The sequence below is a fragment of the Talpa occidentalis genome, unplaced genomic scaffold (genome assembly GCF_014898055.3).
Source record: "Talpa occidentalis isolate TD23 unplaced genomic scaffold, MPIMG_talOcc4v2.1 talOcc4.8, whole genome shotgun sequence".
In the NCBI taxonomy this organism is placed as follows: domain Eukaryota; kingdom Metazoa; phylum Chordata; class Mammalia; order Eulipotyphla; family Talpidae; genus Talpa; species Talpa occidentalis.
This window is the reverse complement of record NW_023605194.1, coordinates 30,588,475-30,608,338: the sequence shown is the minus strand read 5'-3', so window position 1 is coordinate 30,608,338 and position 19,864 is coordinate 30,588,475. Positions and strand designations below refer to the sequence as shown.

The 19,864-nt window shown below is 47.8% G+C and overlaps 1 protein-coding gene across 6 annotated transcripts in view; it reads right to left on the bottom strand.

The window, feature by feature from the left end:
- The window catches only part of ARHGAP22 (Rho GTPase activating protein 22), a 147,787-nt gene that overhangs the window by 75,056 nt on the left and 52,867 nt on the right, over nt 1-19,864 (bottom strand). For all 6 annotated transcript variants that reach the window (XM_054690233.1, XM_054690234.1, XM_054690236.1 and 3 more), the window contains one exon: nt 7,941-8,028. In XM_054690233.1, coding sequence (XP_054546208.1) covers nt 7,941-8,028 — 88 coding nt within the window. The remainder of the gene's footprint in view (nt 1-7,940; nt 8,029-19,864) is intronic.

Sequence of the window (19,864 nt, the reverse complement as noted above, 5' to 3'; positions counted from 1 at the left end):
TAACAGTCTTTGAAAATAAGTTTATCCTGTTTCCTGATTTTGCAGACACCCTGCAGTAAGACTTGCTAAATTTTACTGAGTACTTAACACTGGGTATTATCCTAAGATGTACCCCAGCACAAAGGGTAGGAATTAAAAATAAACTTTTTTATTTTTGAGTAATTCTAAATTCATAGATGTTGCAAAGGAGGGTACAGAGTACTCTTCACCCTGCCTCTCCCAAAGTTAACATCTCACATAACCATAGCACAATATCAAAACCTGGAAGCTGACCTTTCTCTCTTTTTTTAAAAAAAAAAGATTTATTTTTATTTATTTATACATGCACTGGGTACAGTCAGAAGCGCGGGAGGGTGAGAGAATTCACCAGAGCCAGAGCGGGGAGCAGAGCAGGCAGAAGGACCAAAGTACACTGCTGAGGGGAGCAGCGGGCGGCAGGAGAGGTCTGCGCGCCATGTGGGACCCTCCTCCGGTGGCCGGGGAGCAGCCGGGGATCGAACCAGCGCTGCAGAGGCTGCGGGCAGCTTCGCAACCCAGTGCTCAACCGCTGCACCACTGGGGAGGCCCGTGGAAGCTGACCTTGATACCACTCACAGGCCTGTCTCAGAAGGCAGATTTTACCACTTATACATGAACTCATGTGTGTGTTTAGAGTTGTAGCTTCACAAAACCATCACCACAATCAAGATATTTGTCATCACCATGAAGCTCCCTCTGCTACCCCTTTATAATCACCTCAATTCTTTATCCCACCCCTAAACTAAAGTACAGCTACTTCTGTAAGAGGACCAGTGTGAGCCCGTCGCAGCCAACTCAATGGTAGAAGGCGCAGTTTTCCCGACTCCACCTCCTGAGTGGAGGCTGATGAGAATGAGGGGCAGAGCTGGGGCTTTGGCTGTTAAGCTGCTGGGGTTTCAGCACTCAAAATGGCTGGCGTCTGGGCAGGTAAACCACTGGGGAGCAGGAGTGACAGCGGAGAAGCCACCAGCTTGCTACATGCAGCTTCAGCTTGGACCTCTGGGGCAGGACAGATGGCATTGGCTAAATGCCATTCTATAAATTCTCTCTTTCTCTCTCCCTCCATCTCACTCAATTCTCCCTTTCTCACACCCTATGTGAATACATCCTGTTACTTTTTTTTTTTTTTCTGTGTATTTGCTTTTGGATCGTGTCATACATTCTTAAGCACACAGGTCAGGACCCACCAATGGGGTCAAGCCAGTTCCCCAGGGTTTGCTCCATTTCATTTTAATCATCCTCATTTTATGTATAGGAAACTGAGCTACAGAGAAGTTATCAACTTGAACAGCCAGTAAGTGCTGGGTCTGAGCTTTGAACTCTTCATCATTAAGAGACATTGTGAGGAAGGGATTGGGGGAACTATGCGGGGGTGGAGCCTGGAAAGGCTTCCTGATCATTAAACTTGGTCTTGAAAGGAGGAAAAAAAAAACATTTATAATTGGGGAGTATTGGAACACTGGACCTCATGGGAGTGAAACTCAGGGCTGGACAAGCCCTGCTCTCCGTTGGACTGAATCCAACTTGTCACAGTTCCTAGCCTGGGCTTCTATGACCTCACAATGACCCAGCCATGTGTATCCCCAAACTGCTTCTCCTCCGGTATATTCTTTCTTTGTTGCCTAGCAACCTGGCAGTCATCCTGGATTGCACCTCAGCATCCGGTCCCTCCCTCACTGGGTCTGGCAGTTCTGCCTCCCAGCTATCCCCTGCTTGATTCCAGCTTGTCAGTATCTGGCACCTGCTGATATATTAGAGCAGCTTCACAATTGGTTGCCTGACCCGCCATGCCCAATCTGTCTTCTCATTGCTGCTAAATATGATCACACCTGTCCTCTGTTTATGAGCCTTCAGTGGCTCCTCTTTGCTGATGTCTGTCCAGTGCCTGAGTCTGAAGCACAAGGTCTTCAGGACCCGATCCCAGCTGACTGCAGCTAATCCGGCCACATTCCCCTCCCACCTGGCACTGCACATACAGTGCCACACAGACAGGTTCCGAGAATTTAAGTGATTGATCCAAGTTCTTGCAACCAATGAGTGGCAGAATCTAGGAGTATCTCACTCCAAAGCCTAGATTTTCTTCCCACAGTCACTTCCTCCTCCTCCCTTTCATTTTAAGAGCACTTGTGAGTGTAGATTCTGGGTCAGGCAGGCACTGCAAGGACTCCTCCCCAGGCATGTGTGGGGCAGTACAGCTCCCACAGACACTGATGGCTGGAAGAAGTGTGGCTAGCAAAGCTGAGCAGCAGGATTAGCAATATCATTACACATGTAGCCCTCATTATATTTCTATTAAACAGCACTGCTCCAGAACATGATTTTGGCCAAAGGAATGAATCTTTTCAAGGGCAACTATTTTCAGAGCCACCAGTGGGTGTTTCCCACACCTGGTCCTGTGTTTAGTTGACAGAAGTGAGGTCAAGACAGGAAGGCCAGACCACCACGCTGGGAAGTTCAAGCAATCACTCTCCCATTTGCTGATTCTCCTACTCTCGGGGTGGAGAGCTTTTGAGAACTTCTCATCTAATTCCATTTCAGTCATTACCCATCGTCTGGTGCTCTGCAGGCTCTCTGTGGGGCCACGTGAGGTCAAGCTGATAGGCAGGCGGGCTGGTACCAGGTGCCAAGATAGGCTGAGCTCGGCATCCCACTCAGGAGGCTAATGAGATGAGCAATGCTGGGTGGATGTCAGGAGCACGGTATCAGTCTGCTTCTATGCAGTAATCTGTGTGCTGGCTTCGCTTCAAGGTCAAGCCTCAGAGATAGCAGGCAGCAGTTTTCCTATCAGCTTCAAGCTGCAGGCCTGATAAGGGCAGGCAGCTTCAAGCTCAGAGCTCGAGGGTAGCTTCAGTGACCAGTGTAGCCAGAAGCAATCACTGGGATCCAATGTCTTTGGAAAGCATGGCCATGGGGTGCCTACAGGTGTCACTCAGTTAGGGCAGGTGGACACCTTGAAGGTCACAAAAGTCTGAATTCTTACAGCCAGGGAAACTGAGACCTAAAGATGGGCAGAAATCTGGTTGCCCCCTGGTAATTTAGGGATGAAGTTGGGTCAGGAACCCAACTCAACAGGCACCAAAGGAAGAGGTGTGCATGATCAGGGTCTCCTTATAATTACACAGAAAGGACCAGAACTTGACTCAAAATGGCCAGTTTCCGAGTTGCCCCCATAGGGCCCTGCAAGTGTTTTGGCAGCCCCCCTCACGCCCCCATCTTGTTCCTCTCATGGCAGAGAAATCTTCTCTGTGGATACTTGCAGGGGCAAAGCATAGATGGTGGCACAGAAGAGGGGCCATTCCCTCGCCTCACCTCACCTCCTGTTGGGTCACACAGTCCTTCCATCCTACCTCAGCGGTCTTTCCAGCACATGGTTTTAATTTTAAACATCCCTCCCTCCAGCTGAAGACCTGCAATGGCTAAAACCCAAGAATTTTTTTTTTTTTGCTTTTTAAATTTATTTAAATTTTATTTTTATATTCCCCATACAATTACAACCCCCTTATTTTGACCCCAAGCCCTCCTTTCCCCGCCCCCCACCCCCCATAGTGTGTCTCTGGTTCATCGTTTGTTGATTTTGATATTTTCTTTCTTATAGTTACTCTTTTTCCTGGTCTCTTATTTAAGTTTTCTAAATTCCTGCTATGAGTGAGACCATCCGGTATTTTTCTTTTTCTTTCTGGCTTATTTCGCTGAGCATGATCCCTTCCAGCGCCATCCATGTTGCTGCACATTGCATGTGTTTATCTTTTTTGAATGCTGAGGAATATTCCATGGTGTATATGTACCACATCTTCTTGATCCAGTCATCTATTTTTGGGCATTTGGTAAAACCCAAGATTCTTGATCCAGCACCTAAGGCCAGCCAGGGCCCCTGCCCATGCCTCTACCTTGGCCCTCTGCTCCCAAGTCCCCTCTGTGCCTCTGTGAACTCCATCACCACTTCTGGACCAATCTGAGAATGTCCTCCTGTTTGCCCATCTGGATAGTTTTTGCTTTCTATCAATGTTTAGTTTGAGAGAAACCTTCTCTGACCACCCAGGTGAGCCGCCTCCCACTCCTGACTCTGGGCAGAGGGCCCGGGACACCTCCGTCAAAGCACTAGCATAGGCGCTGGGGTTGTTTACTGACAGGTTATAGCTAGGCAGGAGCTGTGTGTTGTTACTATAGTGCTGATAAGCCGTTAGAGCACTTGCAGGGAAGATGAGGAAATATCAGGCACCTACGATGAGCCAGCCCCTGGGCTTTCATGGCATCCTCACCAACCCCAAGGCACTTGGCTCCATTATTATCCCCCTTTACAAGTGGTGAGAAGAGGCGTGGGGCCATGCAGTGACTTGTCCAAAACCACACAGGTCCTGGGCGGCAGGCTGGCCGTCTATTCAGTTCTCCCTCTCAGGAGATGGGCACTCAGGTGCTGACGACAGTGACAGGCTGAGGATGTGCATGCCCTGCGGGGGAGCGCACATAGAAGGTGCCAACAGGGAGATGATGCCTGGGCTTGGCCTCAGGCTCTTCCCTGAAACGTCCTTTCAGTGGCAGACTCCAGCCTGCCCTGCGGAGCATCTGCCTCCTTGGAGTGCTTGAGTCCAGTCACCCCATCTCCACAACTTCCTCAGGGGCCATTGCTCATTTTACTGGTACCTCAGTCCCCAACACTTGTTGGAGCTGAAAACTCAAGACTCAGAGCCACCCCCACCCAGACCTGCTGCCCACAGGATGCTGAAGGATGTCTGGGAAGCGGGAGGGAGGCAGCCAGGAACTCTGTGGGAGAACAGAGCGCCTGCCAGGCTTCTGAACTGCTTGGCTTCCACCAGAATCTGCTGTGCTTTTTCTTGAGAAATAAGGTCTGCGGGGCCCAAGCAGCCAGGCGTTGTGTACAGGGACCTGGACCCAGACTCCAGAGCACTCAGAGTCCTCCCTGTCCTCCTTGGGAAGATGACGTCTTCCTGCCCTTCTCTTCCCTGCCATTCAGAGAAGGCTTTTGTGTCTCCCTAGGTTTTCTCCTCAGAACTGCACACTGGGCATAACACTCTCAGGAAATGAACCCAGAAAAGTACTCCACCCTGGGGCCCCAGTGTGGCCCTACAGGGAGGGCCAAGGCCAGCTATGTGACACTCAAGGATTGCCTGGAGTGCACGCGTGAAGCAAACTGCCACTTGTTACTTTCTCACCTTTCCTGAAGGCACCCGAGTTCTTTTGGGGTTCCTTGCTCCCATCATGTGAAACCTTGGTGGGTGGGTGGGTCCAGTCACATAGTGACTGGAGGCCAGTTCAGAAGTGTGGCTTGGCTGGAATGGGCAGGGTGATGGTGGGGTAGGGGGTGGACCCAAGAGCATGCAGGGACTGTCTCAAAATTGGCAGGTCTGTCCACTAGATGGCACTCTCAGCATAATTTTTCTGCATATTTTAGATTCTATCTTGAGAAAATTGAGATTTTTTTAAATGTTGTTAAAGAACACAACTAGAACTATAACTTAACATTTATGCAGTTGATCTTACGTGTCACCATTCTTGGGTTTCCATCACATTTCCAAGAGTTGTCAAGTGTCCCCCTCTAGGGTATTGGGTGAGGCAGACAGGTCCAGAACGATGCTTCCAGTGAAGGGGATTGTACCCCAAAGGCTGACTAGATCCCCCAATGCCCACCACTCTGAGCAGCCTCACTGCTCCCCTTCTGACCCCTGGCCTTCAGGAATGCCTGTGGACGCAAAGGCAACTGGGCAGATGGGCTGCTCCTGGGACCTGTATGAATCCAGCGCGGTACCCCTGGACCCAGGTGGGGAAGATGCTAGAAGCATATATGGTGTTCATGTGGAGGGCAGCTTAAGTGTGTGATTTTGCAAGTCAGACTGCCTTGGGTTTAAATCTTGACCCTACTGCTATGTTGCTATGTGTACTTGGCAAGTCACCTGTCCTTTCTAACACACCCGTGTCCTTATTTATAAAACAGGCATAAAAGTCCCCCCAGCTTTAGAGGGATGCTTTGAGTGCTCGCTTCGGCAGCACATATACTAAAATATAGAGGGATGCTTTGAGTGTTGTGATAGGCAGCAAAATGACCCTTCAAGGCTGGCCACATCCCAATCCCCAGAACCTGCGAAAATGCACCTTACAAGGCTACAGAGCCTTCCGTACCCTCAGAATCAAAGAAACCCTCATAACCAGCTCTGACCCAGATAAAGAGCATGGACACTGGTGACTTTTTCCAGCGAGTCCTTGAAGCAGAGGCTCAGTGCCTATCAGAATTTATGGCTGGGCTACATACCTCAACCTTTCACTTCTGGTCTCCTTTCACTGTTCCCCAACTTCCAGGCCCAGGAACCCTGGCCCCTCCCACAGCCCATCTGTTCAGTGCCCAGCTTCCCCTTGCTTCAGATGGCAGGGGTCTGTCTACCTCACTGTCCTTCATTTTTTTCTCTATCACCTTCGTGGAAACCTTTTCTCTTGTTCCATAGTTAACCAAACCTCTTTTTTCCACTCCTTACTTTGAGATTTCTCTTGTTACCTTCTAATGTGCAGTTTCAATACTAAAATTTTTGCAGTAAATTAAATATACAGGTAGGAAATACCCCAGTGAAACCATGAGTGCTTGACTTTTACATATGGCGTATGCAATTGGGAGGGTCCCTGGGGACTCCACCTTTGGCCTTTGCCCCCTGGAATTCCAATGGTGAAGGGAATGGTTCTGAGAAGGGGGTGCTACTCCTCTGAGATTGTAAACTTCCTGACTCAGTCCCAGGGCGGCACTTGGATACTCAGCTCACTGCCACCACTTCCCAGAAGGAAGTCTCAATTCAGAACACACACTGCTTGGACCTGATGACTTGCTGTATGGGCTCAATGGAGACTTTTGGGGACCTGTCCAGACCTTCTGGGAATTTTTTCTGTCCCCAGCTATACTGATGGTGGCTTTGTGTGTACCTGCAACTCTCCCTGATGGTCTCACCTGCTTGGAACTGTTTCATGCATTGGGTGGGCCAGAAATTCCAGAGTTAGCTCCCCAGGGAGCAGCTCTCCATTAATGGCAGTTGGGAGCTGGGGGGTACAAGTCCTACCTCCTTACTTCTAGGGCAAGATGCCTCTGTTCCCATTGTCTCCAGAAGCCCCCTTTGGAACTGAATGCACTGCAGCAGCCGGCTCCCTTGCAAGCCTCGGTTGACTTTGCTCCCTTCTCCAGGCTTTTTGGGAATCTCCTCCCAATAAACTGGGAGAGATTTGTCTCAGGCTTTGCTTCTGGGGGAGTTCAAGCTAAATAAAATAGCCCCAGACTACAGAACCCCACCCTTCTACAAACAGAACTGCTCATCTGCAAGACGCACTTACTTAGTTCCATAGCAATCAAATTTTATTTCTTTCTTAATTGAGGTAACTTCGGTCTATATTGTTATTTGTATTTTAGAGGTATAGCATTTTAAAACTGGGAACATTAAAAAATTGTTTTCTGACTGCTAATGTGAGGGCAGGTCTTTGGGTTAAATAATTTCCCTTCCTCCTACTACACCCAAGTCCTCTGTTTTGGGAATCATGGTAAGGCTTATTTTAACGTGCTGAATCTGTGCTAGTGTTTTCCTCTGGACTTATTTGCACACGACCTAGATGTTCTGTTTGGACCTTCACCCTAAGATGTCCCCACTGATTGGTTTCTTCCTGTGCACTTACTGTGATTTTCAAAATCCACATTTTTATTCACCCAAAAGCTAATTACCAGGATATTTGATTGCACTTTCTAACTTCCTCCCAAATTTGTATTACCCACCAGACTTGGCGCAAATTTCCAAGTTTTTTTTTTTGGAGCCAGTGTTGGCATGCCTGCAGGGAGGAGCACTGTGAAGGGCATGTGCTCTTCCCGGGCTAGAGGTGACTCTGTCACGCGAGCCACGAGGGTGAGCCCCAGCAAAGAGCTAAAAGGTGCATAGGCCTACCTGGACTGATCTCAAACAGGTGCTTCCCCAGGTCCTCGGGGCCAGGAAGAAGTTCAGTCACCTGGGTCCCTTGTAGAGAAATAAATCCCTAAAATGGAGAGAAACACAAACAAAGGGACCATGAGATGACTGGGAAAGACCAATCGGGCCAGCTCTAGGAGAGCAGAGAGCGGGGTCTTGGATCAGGGGCCCAGTCCTCTAGGCCGTGGCTGGGCAGGTTGGAGGGTGGGAGAGTGCAGGCCTCCACTCTGCAGCAGGGGCCAGAACTGATGAGGCCCTGCATGGGGCCCCTGGTGGGGTAGGGCAGCCCTACCATCTGCACACATGGGTGGAGGGGCTCTGCCCCCCAAGACTGCAGCACCAGGACTGCCTGGAATTGTTACTCTCCTGACTAAGACATGGGAACGCAAATCAGGAGCAGAGAGGAAGGCTCCCACCATCTGGGCCCCCTTGTGCCAGTGCACCCATCTGTAACTTTGCTGGGGTGGGAGTCTGAGACTGCAGAGGGTCGGGGAGAGGAGACTGGCATACTGGGGCTGGCTTCGCCCATCTACCTTGTCCCTCAGGTGACATGAGGAAAAGGATGAACAGATCTGTGTGAGTCCCGCTCTTTCCCCTGCTGGGTGGGCGAGATTTCATTCTTTGCCTGTTCAATGGCGGTTAGTGGCCACTCAGGATATAGCCAGCACGGAAAGTGTCCGGTACCTGCTATGTCTGTGTGTACATTACAGGGGACCACCCTATCCCCACCCTGCTTAGGGAGCTGAAATCTGGCAGCCTGCCTGAAAGATGCAGGCAAAGAGCATGGGTATAGGGGCGGGTAGGCTGGGTTTGAGAGCCTGCTCTGCCAAGGACATTCAGGCTGTGTGACCTCGTGCAAACCATTTAACTTCTCTGAACTCCAGTTTCCACAGCTGTACAATGGGACAGCAACGCCCACTTGCCAGGGATGTTGAGACACCAGATCCTTATCTTCTGCTCTAGGTAAAAGGCTGTCATAACCACCCTTCCTCCAGGCAGGACCTCCCTGCTCCAGGCAGGACCTCCCTGCTGTGACCAACTCTGTTAGCGACTGACCTCAGCAGAGGCCCTTCTTCTTTTCCTTACTTTCTTCTTTTCCTTAACTCAGACTGAGTGTGGCTTTGACTACCCATTTTTGGCTCTTGCCTGGGAAACCCATTTCAAACTCCATCCCTACAGCCCGACTGCCTGGGCTCAAATCCTGGAGCACCTACTTACTGGCTGTGATCTCAAGGCAAGTTACTTAATTTCTTTGTGCAACCAAATATCCTGATCTGTGAAGTGGGAAGAATGATAGTGCTTTGTGGGGCTGTTGTGTTAGATAAATGAATACTTGGGATGTCCTTACAGCAGTCCGTGGCATACAGTGAAAGCTGCTGGTTTACTGAATAAACCCAGGTATGACTGTGTCAGAGGGGTGGCCACACAGAGCCCCCATGTCTGCACGTGCCCAGGTGAGGAGTATGTTCATCTGCTTTATCCAGGTCACTTCCTGCCCCTAACACCTATGGGTGCTCAGAGTGCTCCTCACTCACCCCCATCTTTTCCAGGTAATTCCTGGCTTTCACAGGGTAGCTGCTAGAGTCTTGCTCTGCAAGAGCACATGGAAATGCCTCTTCTCATTTAAGCTCCGTAAAGGCGGAACAAGGTCTCCACCCGCAGATGCTTGCTTTAGAGGAATTACAGCAATAAACCAGAGAACCAGCCGTTAATCGTTGTAACTGAATTAACAGTTACTTTCTTGCTAGGGACCCTGGAGCTACTGGGAATAAATTAGGACCGCAGCCCCAGGCTGAGGAAGTGCACTCAGTGGAGGGTGTGGGTGACATCCATCACTGACTAATGTGGTGGGTCTCTGGTATTTGTTGTTTCAGTAACTGTCTCTGTAATTCTGGGCACTTTGCTTTTTTATTCTCTGTGCCTCAATATCTGTCACCTATAAAATGGGAGTAACAATATTGCCAATGACATTACTTTCTACTCTAGCTAAATGGAGAGGCAGTAATGGCTACTGCTTATGGAGTTGTACAGTATTCTTGGCTCTTTGTCTAAATTATTGGATCTAATCTTTCCAGAATCCCCCCTGGGGGTAGGCAGCACTATTCCCATCCTCGTGGATGAGCAGATGGAGGTAGAGCTATAAGGCAGTCAGCCCCCTTGTCCCACTGCTAGCAGGGGGAGTGGGACTTGAAGCCAGGTATGGTACGTGTGATGCAGCACTTTGCCTCCCCACATCTATGATAGCAGCTGTCAGCTGACTTGGTGGGTGGGGAGTCATCCCGGGGTGCAGGCTGTGTCTGGGGGACCCACATCTCACCTCTCACTCAAGTGAGCCCCAGTGTGGCCCCCATCATTGCAAGGGGCCTCAGAACTGATCTTTGGCTGCCCAGAGCTCTCCCACCTCCCAATGGTACAGCTTTGACATTTGTTAACACTGTGACGAAGACACATAAGGAGTCAGTATGAAGGATCCAGGTCAAGCTTTCAGGGAAGGTCTCAACCTTGAATGCCATTGGAATCACCCCAGGGCTTATTAAATCACAGAGAACTGGGCCCAGGGGTATCTTGCTAAATGTTTAGGAACAGCTCTCTGGAGACAATAAGGATCCCTGATTTGTCGTGTTTGCCAACATCTGTGATATAAACACCTGCAAGGCTCACTTTCATGACAACAGCCCAGTGTTTCTACCACACAGACACAGCAGAGGCCGAGAACCCCAGGAGCACAGGTAGCATACCTTAGTTTCTTCAAATATAAAATGAGGATTTGCATCATGAGGTTGTTAAGAAGACTGAATCACTCAATATTTGCCTACTGCCCTTGGAGAGCTAGGTCTTGCCTGAGTTGTTCTGCTTTCAATGAGAACAGGTTACAGGAAAAGGGGTACTTACCCCTACACCCCTAGACTAGAGAGTCCAACGTCCCCCTGAGGCACCCAAAGTGAGACACTCCTCCTTTGGAGGAGACCAGTGGGCCTTACCACAGTGTCTGCTCTGAGGATTTCATCAGCTAATGTCTTTAGAGGCCTGGGTTCAGTGCCTGTTGTTGTGACTTATGAATTATCACATAGCCAAGGAGTGGGGTCTGCTTATAATCATTTTATGGGAACTGCTGTATACACACACACTTGTATACACATATGTACACCTGTACATATACACATACATAAACATTTAAAAATAACTATAGGGGTTTGTAATTATTGTGACTTTGACACTTAGGTGGGATTCAGACAGCCCCTTTCATGGGCTGAGACCTGGTTTTCTTACCTGTAAAACTGAGCAAATAAACCTCTGACCATATTCACCTAGGCTGTCTCAGCTAGTGCTCTGAGAGCATTGAAGACTGAATAAATATGAGCACTTGTCATAGCTATGATTTTAAACCCTATTTTGGCCACTCAGCTTATTTGCATTGTTTCTAGGAAAATCCCCCTCTTCCAATAATACCACAGCTCAGGCCACAAAATAAGGTCTGATGAAGACTCAGGAGCCCCAGAATGTGAGGGGCACATTCAGTTTGCACATTGGGGACCTCCTGCAGAGTCGGGGATGTGGCACCTCTCCCACTTGTCTAAGTTTTGGAGCTCACAGTTGTTGAGATCTTCCCTCTCTACTTTAGTTCTCTCTCCAACCTGATCAAAGGTTATTTCTCTGGGAAATCCTTACATTTCATCTTGTCCAGGAGGAGACTGTCTGAAGAACCAGCTTCTGAAATGCTTCTTAGGGAGAGCATGATAAGATTTTTCCAGCGGCAGCATCTTAGAAAATTGCAGACACATTTGTAAAAGCATTCACTCAGGGTTCCTTATCTCCTATTATTCTGATTGTGGCCTCAGATCAATCTTAAAAAGCTTTAGCCATCTGACACCCAACCAGGAACTGAACCACTCCAAATTTTAAATAAATAACACAGATCAGAATGATGGTTAGTGCCAAGTAGGGTAACATCCTCCTCCTTCCTTATCACACAGGCCTGAAACCATGGTCCATTACTTTCTAAACTGCAGATGTTAAAAAAAGCACCCTAAAAGTTGGAGACAAATTGCTTCTTGGTTGACACACCTTCCCTCCCAAAGGAGTTGAGATGAGTCACTTGTTCAGCCTCTTTCTTTGCTCAGAACTTTGTCCTGAAGCTTCTCCCAACAGATTCCAGAGTGATGTTGCCTCCCTCACACTCCAGATGCACATGGTGTGTCCACATGTCATATCCATGTGCCTCTATGTCTGCTTCACCACTGTGCATCTGGCTATACCTGGTCTCCCTCAAGAGCCTGTTACTACGTGAGGCTTGTTCTGAGGGGCAGAATGTTGGAGGGTTAGCACTGTGCTTTGCAGAGAGCAGGAGCTTAGGGGATCTGAACACCAGTTCCCTGAAACTGCCTGCACCTGCCCAGTCATGCTACAGCCCCCGAAGCTCTCACTGCAGGACTGCCCAGCCTGGGGCCAGAGCCCACAAAAGTCCATCTGGGGTCCAAGGGTGAGTCTAGGGGCAGGACCCTGGGGCAGACTTGCAGCTCGCAGCTTGGGGTATGAGCAGAAGCCTCAGGAACCCAAATCCCTCAGAGTTAATAGGCTCTCCCAGCCCCTGAGAGTGGCTTTTCCAGGGTGGTTGGTTCTACCCCAGGTCCTGGTTTTCCCTCCAGTTAGTTCTGTGCCACTCCATGATCCTGATCTAAACTCTACTCTGTATCACGTACCCCTGAACTGCCCGAGTCATTCCTGGAGACCACCCCTTCAGGTAGGGATGTCTCACTGAATCCCTAAGCTTGTAGAAGATCATGGTTAGGCTGGTCCTGGCACTGTGAAACCTTGGGCTCCCCTGGGCAAGTGGTCTCAAATGAAACCTTGGGTTCAGCCTCTCTCCCCCTGGTGCCCTCCTTGTGAATTATAAAGCCTGTGGCCATGAGGATGAGATGTGATGCACATGGGGAAGTGTGCAAAGTAGCTCAGTGGATTTGGTATCCTGCCTCACTATGTCCCAGTGGCATGGCCTGTGTGGGTGGGCCCCCAGGGGTACAGGGGAACTAGTGGGAGGGAAAGGCATAAGAGATCAGGCCCATCTACTTGTGCTATGGGGTGGGGGGGGGGCATGGGGGAGCTGCCTGGCCTTCATGGTCAGCTCTGCTGAGCAGGGCATGGCAGATGGTCTGGATTCTGGCCTTGAGCTGTGATGGCCATGGAGTAGCCTTTCCTGCCTGACCATGAAGACCAAGCTGTCCCAAGGCTGGTCCTGCCTGCTCAGCTGACCTGATACGCCTCTGAAGTTTGTTTCTGCCTGCAACACTCACTGTTGGGACATGTCAATGTTGGGTACAAGGGTTGGAAACAGTTCAGATCTGTCTCATTGCTGAGAGGCCCTGAGCTAGTGTCATGCTCTGGGGTATAAGGTGTCTCTGGGCAGAGGGGCCACCATGCTATTGAGTTAAGAACAGGTTAGTCTGAGAAACTCATACAGAATCTTTTGCCTTGACCTGTGTCAGGCTGACCTGCTGAGCTGACATGCTGCATTCTGTATAGGATGCGCACGCTTCAACCCAATGCTCTGCAAAAGCCGCAGGTGAGTCAGGAAACACACCCATAATCCTCGGCAGATCGATCAAGGCAGGATGCCTCTTTAGAGCCCTCCCCAAGTCATCTTGGTTCTGCTGATTAACAGTAGCTTGCATTCTACAGATGTATGGAAGAGCTAGGATACCCCAAATACAATTACAAGTAAGCCATGTCCATCTTGACAATGAATAAAATGTTTTCCATGCTGTCTCAATGTCATTTGACTCATTTCTCTGCCTAGTAATTGACATAACTAATAATTTACTGATCTGTCTTCCAGCTATTCCTGTAAATTAACTGGGTTCAATTGAAAGCCAAAGGATTGATCTATCATAAGTGGGAGATAGTTAAGTACAGTAAGCTAATATTCCTGCTGACTTAAATTAGCAGACCCTGAGAGAAGCTCATTACATTTGCATGAATAGCCCACAGTACTGAAGGAAACACAGATGTCATTTTTAGAAGATGAAGATCCATTCTGTAGACAGCCTCATTCTGAGTGCTAACGAATGCAGGGGCAGCTAAGACACTTGGTCACTTGTGATTTATACACTCCTGAACATGTCATCAGGCTTTTAATAACTTGATTTTCTTTCCCTACAACAAGGGCAAAATACTAGCATATGAATACTAATTTAGGTACTCATAAGGTATTGCTGATATTATCATCCTAGGGGCTGATAGTATCATTCTAGGAGAACCCTTGGTAAATGGTATAATATAAGCTTTAAAATATATATTTTGGAATGCAGAAAAATTTGTTTTAGCTAGACATTGTTTACAAATAAGTTGGCAGCTACTGTCATTTGAATTTAGTTCATAAATTTTGATTCAATTTAAAATAACTTGATTGGAATTTTCACTTTTGTGTAATATTGGTGAGTTATATTTCTCAAATAGCTGACAAAATAGAAAGCATCCCTTAAAAAACAAATTATGATATCTGAACTTAAATAAATGATGACGCTCTCTTTTCATAAGACTCCAGTGAATAATTCTTCAAAAAAGCAGCATTTGAAGTTGTCCCCATGGACATTTTAAACAAGAAAACATTTATTGTTGAATTTTTCTTCTGCAGCACTAATGACAATGCTAATAAGTCCTCAATTAGCTCGCGGTGAGTCCTAATACACACAGTCCGCAGACGCAGCCCCTGAGCTGTCCTGAGTGGCAAGTGGGCCTGTGTGGTGCTTCGGTGCATTTCTCTCACATTTGTGTGGATTCACGTGTGTTCACTCTGCCCACAGAGGGGGCCTGGAATTTACTGTGCCAAGATCGGTGGCAGCAGCAAGGGAGGTGATGAGACTCTTAGCTCTTCTTGAACAGAGGCTTTCAGGTGGGAAATGTGAAGGAGGAAGTGAAGTCAAACTTTTCAGACTTCTCAGAAGTCAGGGGCAAACGGGCCAATTGGAGACACCAGCTGCACAGGCCCAGGGGCACCAGGGTCTGTCCCCATCAGCAATCTTGCCACCAGCTGTACCCCCACAAAGATCTTCCCGGGGTGCCACAGTTGAGCTCCACATAAAATGACCACCTATATCTGAGAGTGGGCCAACAGCAGGAATTCCGGGATGCCCGCTGGCCCCGCTCTGGCCAAACTCATAGAGCTTGTCTGCCTCTTCAGCTTTGTGCTTTACTCATCCGGAATGGAACCTCTGAAAACCACTATGGTTTGGCTGACTCTTCTTATCGTTCCTCTGCTCCTCCTTGTCTTAAACCGTCTCCACTGACTTTAGCTATTAGAGCTGAAAGGGCCCTTGGAGATCATCTCTGGCTAACTTTTCACCCAATGATCAACTTTTCTAGAAGGTACTTAACCAAGGCATGGTTTGCCCTCGGCCTGCTGAGCACCAGGATGGGAGCATACCACTGCCCAGGCAATCACCCCCTTGGACAGAGTGCTTTTCATGTATGGGGGGACCTGGTCACCTCTGTGCAATTCCATCTCTCCTGACCACACCTTCTGGAAGTTCACAGAATAAACTAGTCTTGTTCTCATGAGGCTGCAGTGTTTGATCTGATGCCCTCCCTTAGATTTCTCTTTTCCAGATAAGTTAGTCAGGTGTTTAGACGCCTCACACCCTGGCTGCCTGCTCCTGCTGTGCCAGAAGCGCAGAGCTGGGAAGGGAGGCTCTGCCTCCAGGTGTGAGCTGTGACCACGGCAGTGCTCAGGGGGCTCCCCTCCCTTGTTCTGACTTCTGTGCATTTCAGTACAACCCATGGTTCTCTCTATTAAGCTATACTGACCTTACAACTAATTAAAACTCTGCCTTATTTGACCTATTCTTTAAGTCTCTCCAGTCTGTGAAATTGAGTGTTTTCCAAACCAAATGGAGGACTTTATGTTTTAGTTTAAAAATTTCCCATGAAACCAGTCAATCAAGACTATTTTGAGTTCATGCTGTTTTTCACCTTTGTTGTTCCTCCCAGCTTTGTAAAGTCACTAAGAATGTATTTGGCTTTTTTAATGTCATCAAAAACAACACACAGGAGCCCACTGATTAAGAGAGTAGGTTCCAGAATCAGACTGTTTAGTTTGGGATCTTGGCCCTAGCACTTAATGACTTTATGTTAATTCAAACAAATCACTAAACTCCTCTGTGCTTTAGTGTCCTTATTTGGAAAGTGGGGATAGTAGTTACTCCTAAGTTGTTTCAGCCAAAACTTAGTTGTTTAAAAACAGTGATGTTATTCATCCCATAACCTAGAATTCAGGCAGAGCTCAGGCAGGAGTTGTTTCCATGTCATGGGCAATCTGACAGTGGAATGGTCCAGAAGGTCCAAGAAGACCTCGCGGATCTATCAGGCTATTGTGGTCACTTCTCCACACTTCCTCATCACTGCATGGTCCCACAAGCACCCTACAGCATCGGCAGTGGCTTTCTAGAGCAAACGCTAGAGCTGCCGGACTTTACCAAGGCCAAACCCAGAAGTCACACAGTGTCACTTCTGTCTCATACAATTGGTCAAATGGTGACAAGGACAGCTCAGGGGCAGAGGAGGGGAGTGTACTCCACTGCTTGGGGTGTGTGCATAGGGAGGCAGGAATGGATGGAGGTCACCCTTGGACACAATCTAATATACACCTCATAAGGCTGTTGTGAGAATTAGAGCAACTTAATGCATGTGAAGCATTGAGAACTGTGCCTGGTTCATAATGCAAATAAATGTTAGTTTTTATTTAGCTCCAAACCCACGAAGTAAAGCAGAGCCAAAAAGTAAAGAGAGTTTGACTTCATTGCTTACTAACTAGTAATTAGAGAAGGTATTTTTCTCTCTGAGCCTCAGTTTCCTCTTGATGAGAAGAACCAAAGTAAAGAGAGCCACAGCAGGACTTCCACTGCTTGAATAAACTGAATGACTTGCTCGTCCTTCACTGGGCACAGCTCTGCCTGGGAACAAGGCCACTGCCAAGCTGTTCCCTACAAGTTTCATCTTACCCTCACAGCAGTCTTCTAAAGTAGGCATGGATCTTCTCATTAAGAGGAAACTGAGGCTCAGAGAGAAAAATACCTTTTCGAGTGACTAGTTAGTAAGCAGTGAAGCCAAGCTCCTGAAATATGCCATTTTTCTCAACCATATGGGATTTGGTAAAATGACATGTTGAGTCCCAGACACCCACAAACCCAGGTTTCTCACTGAAAAAGGCAATGCAGACCATGTGCATCATGGCCTACCACAATGCCTGCCACCAAGGAGCCCTAGGAGTTTAGGTGATCCCATTTGTCACCTGCTTTCACATTTCATTTTTGAAATCTTTTTTCCTATTTTTGCTTCTTGGAGGTGTTCTATTTGAGATCCTATTCTAAGGATTATATTAATCTTGTATCTGAAAGTTGAGGCAACACTGACACCACATCCTCAGCTTCCATTTTTCTAACACTTAGTCCAGCTGGGACTCTAAAACATCACAAGGGAGCAATAGAGGCTTCAGTGCTCTGCTCACACATAACACTCTTCGTGGATAAATGGGATTTGAACCTCAGTTCGCTGATTCCAAAAATTTCCCCCCATTATAGTATGTGACTTTTGATTCAATCTTTCCGAGCATCACTTTATCTGTGCAACAGAAATTCATTGCATTTACCCTTTTAAGGTTGCTCTGAGGCTCAAAGAAAATGCCAAAAAACCAAAAGGTATTTATTGAGCTTCTACTATGTGCCAGGCACTGTTCTAGACAGTGAGGACACAGAGGTAAACAAAACGAATTCCTGATTTTGATCAGTTGACAATTTATAGGGGAAGGCAATCAATAAGCCCCTTGCCAAACATCAGGCACTTTACGAAAACAATGATCTATTTTCCCACTAAGGATCTAACACAACATTGGGTCCGAGTGCTCACTCATTCATTCAATTTATTTATTTATTTATTCATTCAATTATTCATGTAAGCATCAAATATTACTGACTATCAATCTATCAATTATGTGTCATGCACTGAGTGAGGTGGTGGGAAAAGTGGAAAGACAGACTAAGGCTGTGCTTGAAGGGACTGTCTAGTCTAGAATGGGGAAGAGAGGTAACTGTCATCTTAGAAAGGGGAAAGAGGAGAGTCCATGCTCCCTGCCCCACCTAATGAAGGGTGGAGCAGAGAAGCAGTGAGGGGAAGCCAAAAAGGACTTGGGAGAGAGGACTGAGGGAGAAGGCTTGGAGGAGAAAGGTAGAGCAGAGAGACATGTGAAGAAAAAGCTGCATTTGTTTCTCAGCCTTGGACTTGCACCAGGGACTTGAGGGACATGGAAGGAGACACTTGGAAGAGACATGGGTGAGAAACCCAGGGGAAGGCTGACAATGGCAGCCTTTATGTTGACTTGTACTTTGATTTTGCTCTTTTCCTTCCAGAGTTGCCTGACCCCTTGTGCCCCTTTCCTATGGGTTCCCCACCAGAAGGTGCCTTAGACATGTGGCAAGCTTTCCTGCTTCAGTGATCTTGCTTTGGACAAATCCTGTTTGGCTGGGCATTTACCCATGAGGGGATGGGTAACTTTGGGTGTTTAATGGGAGAGCTATTATTATCCTTTCTCTCCTCGCTATGCCATGCACATTAATTCTATTAAAGGTCTTTTCTATTAAAGGTCTTATACACTAAGAGTATGTTTTGTCTTTATGCAGTGGCAGAACCCATTTAGAACATGCAAGTTTGAGGCTCTTGGGGTGCCACTGTGTTAGTCTGCTCCTAACACAGACATTAAACTAAGAAAGTGCTATAAAAAATAAGCAATATCAACAGGATCAGTAGTAATAATCATGACCTCTTGGCTGGTGAGTGGCAGTTTACAACTTACAAGGGATGCTCAGTTGGCATCTGCTAAGTCAAATTCAGCTAAGCTCACTTGATGAAGACTAGAGGTGAAGGGACCTTGATACATTGGTTGCCCTGGGACTTGTTGTGAGCATGGGATGGGCCCTGGCCAGCCTGAAAGCATCTTTATTACATCCCCAGATCATGCTGAGATAAAGGCCATGATGGGTGGAGTCTTAAACAGCTGAAATTGTGAGGTCCTGCAGGGAGACATTGAACAGCCCGGGACAGCTGCTTCCCAGCAGCCCATTGCACCTCTGTCAGACACCAGGCGCCAAGGGCTAGAGTACCCATTAACTTAGGCCTGGTGCTGCCTCCCAGTTCCCTCATCCATAAAATGGAGACAATCCAGGTACCTCCTTCAGGGGTGAGGACCCAAGGAACCAATTCATGACAGCACCACTTTTTGTTTGATGTTCGAGTCTGTTAAACAAGTGAGGAATGGCTGCTTGCTGGAACATTCCCTGTGACCTTTAAGCTCTGGGGTCAGGTAGCCTCTCTTTTCTCTCTGAGGTTTCCTCTTTCTTAAAGATTTCTGGTTTCTGATTGTCCAATATTAATGTTCACTCCAGAAGACCATCTGCTTTCCCATCCATCTTGTCTCTCCTCCCAATTCCAAGCTTTTACTCTAAATTAAATCAAAATTTAAATCAATCTTCTCTTTCACTGCAGAGCTTCCATCGTTTATTCTCCTGGAAAACATACACACACACACACACACACACACACACACACAAGAGAACCAGCCTGCTGTCAAAGTGATTTTTAAATTGCTCTGCCAGAACCTACAGTTGCATCAGCCACACAGGCATAGAATCAAATCAGCGTCACCTCCCACGCTTTGTGCCCCACTGCTTCCAAGGCCCCACACCCTTGCTCCAGTATGTAGCAGTTTTCTTGGTAACACAGGATGTTAGGGATGTGTGGCCAACAGCCAGCCATGATGGATGTACGCTCTATGACTTTGCAGTTGAGGGGTGGCTTTCCTCTTGGAGCTCAGTACCAGACCTTCACAGCTCCCCAATACAGCCAGCCAGAAGAACAAG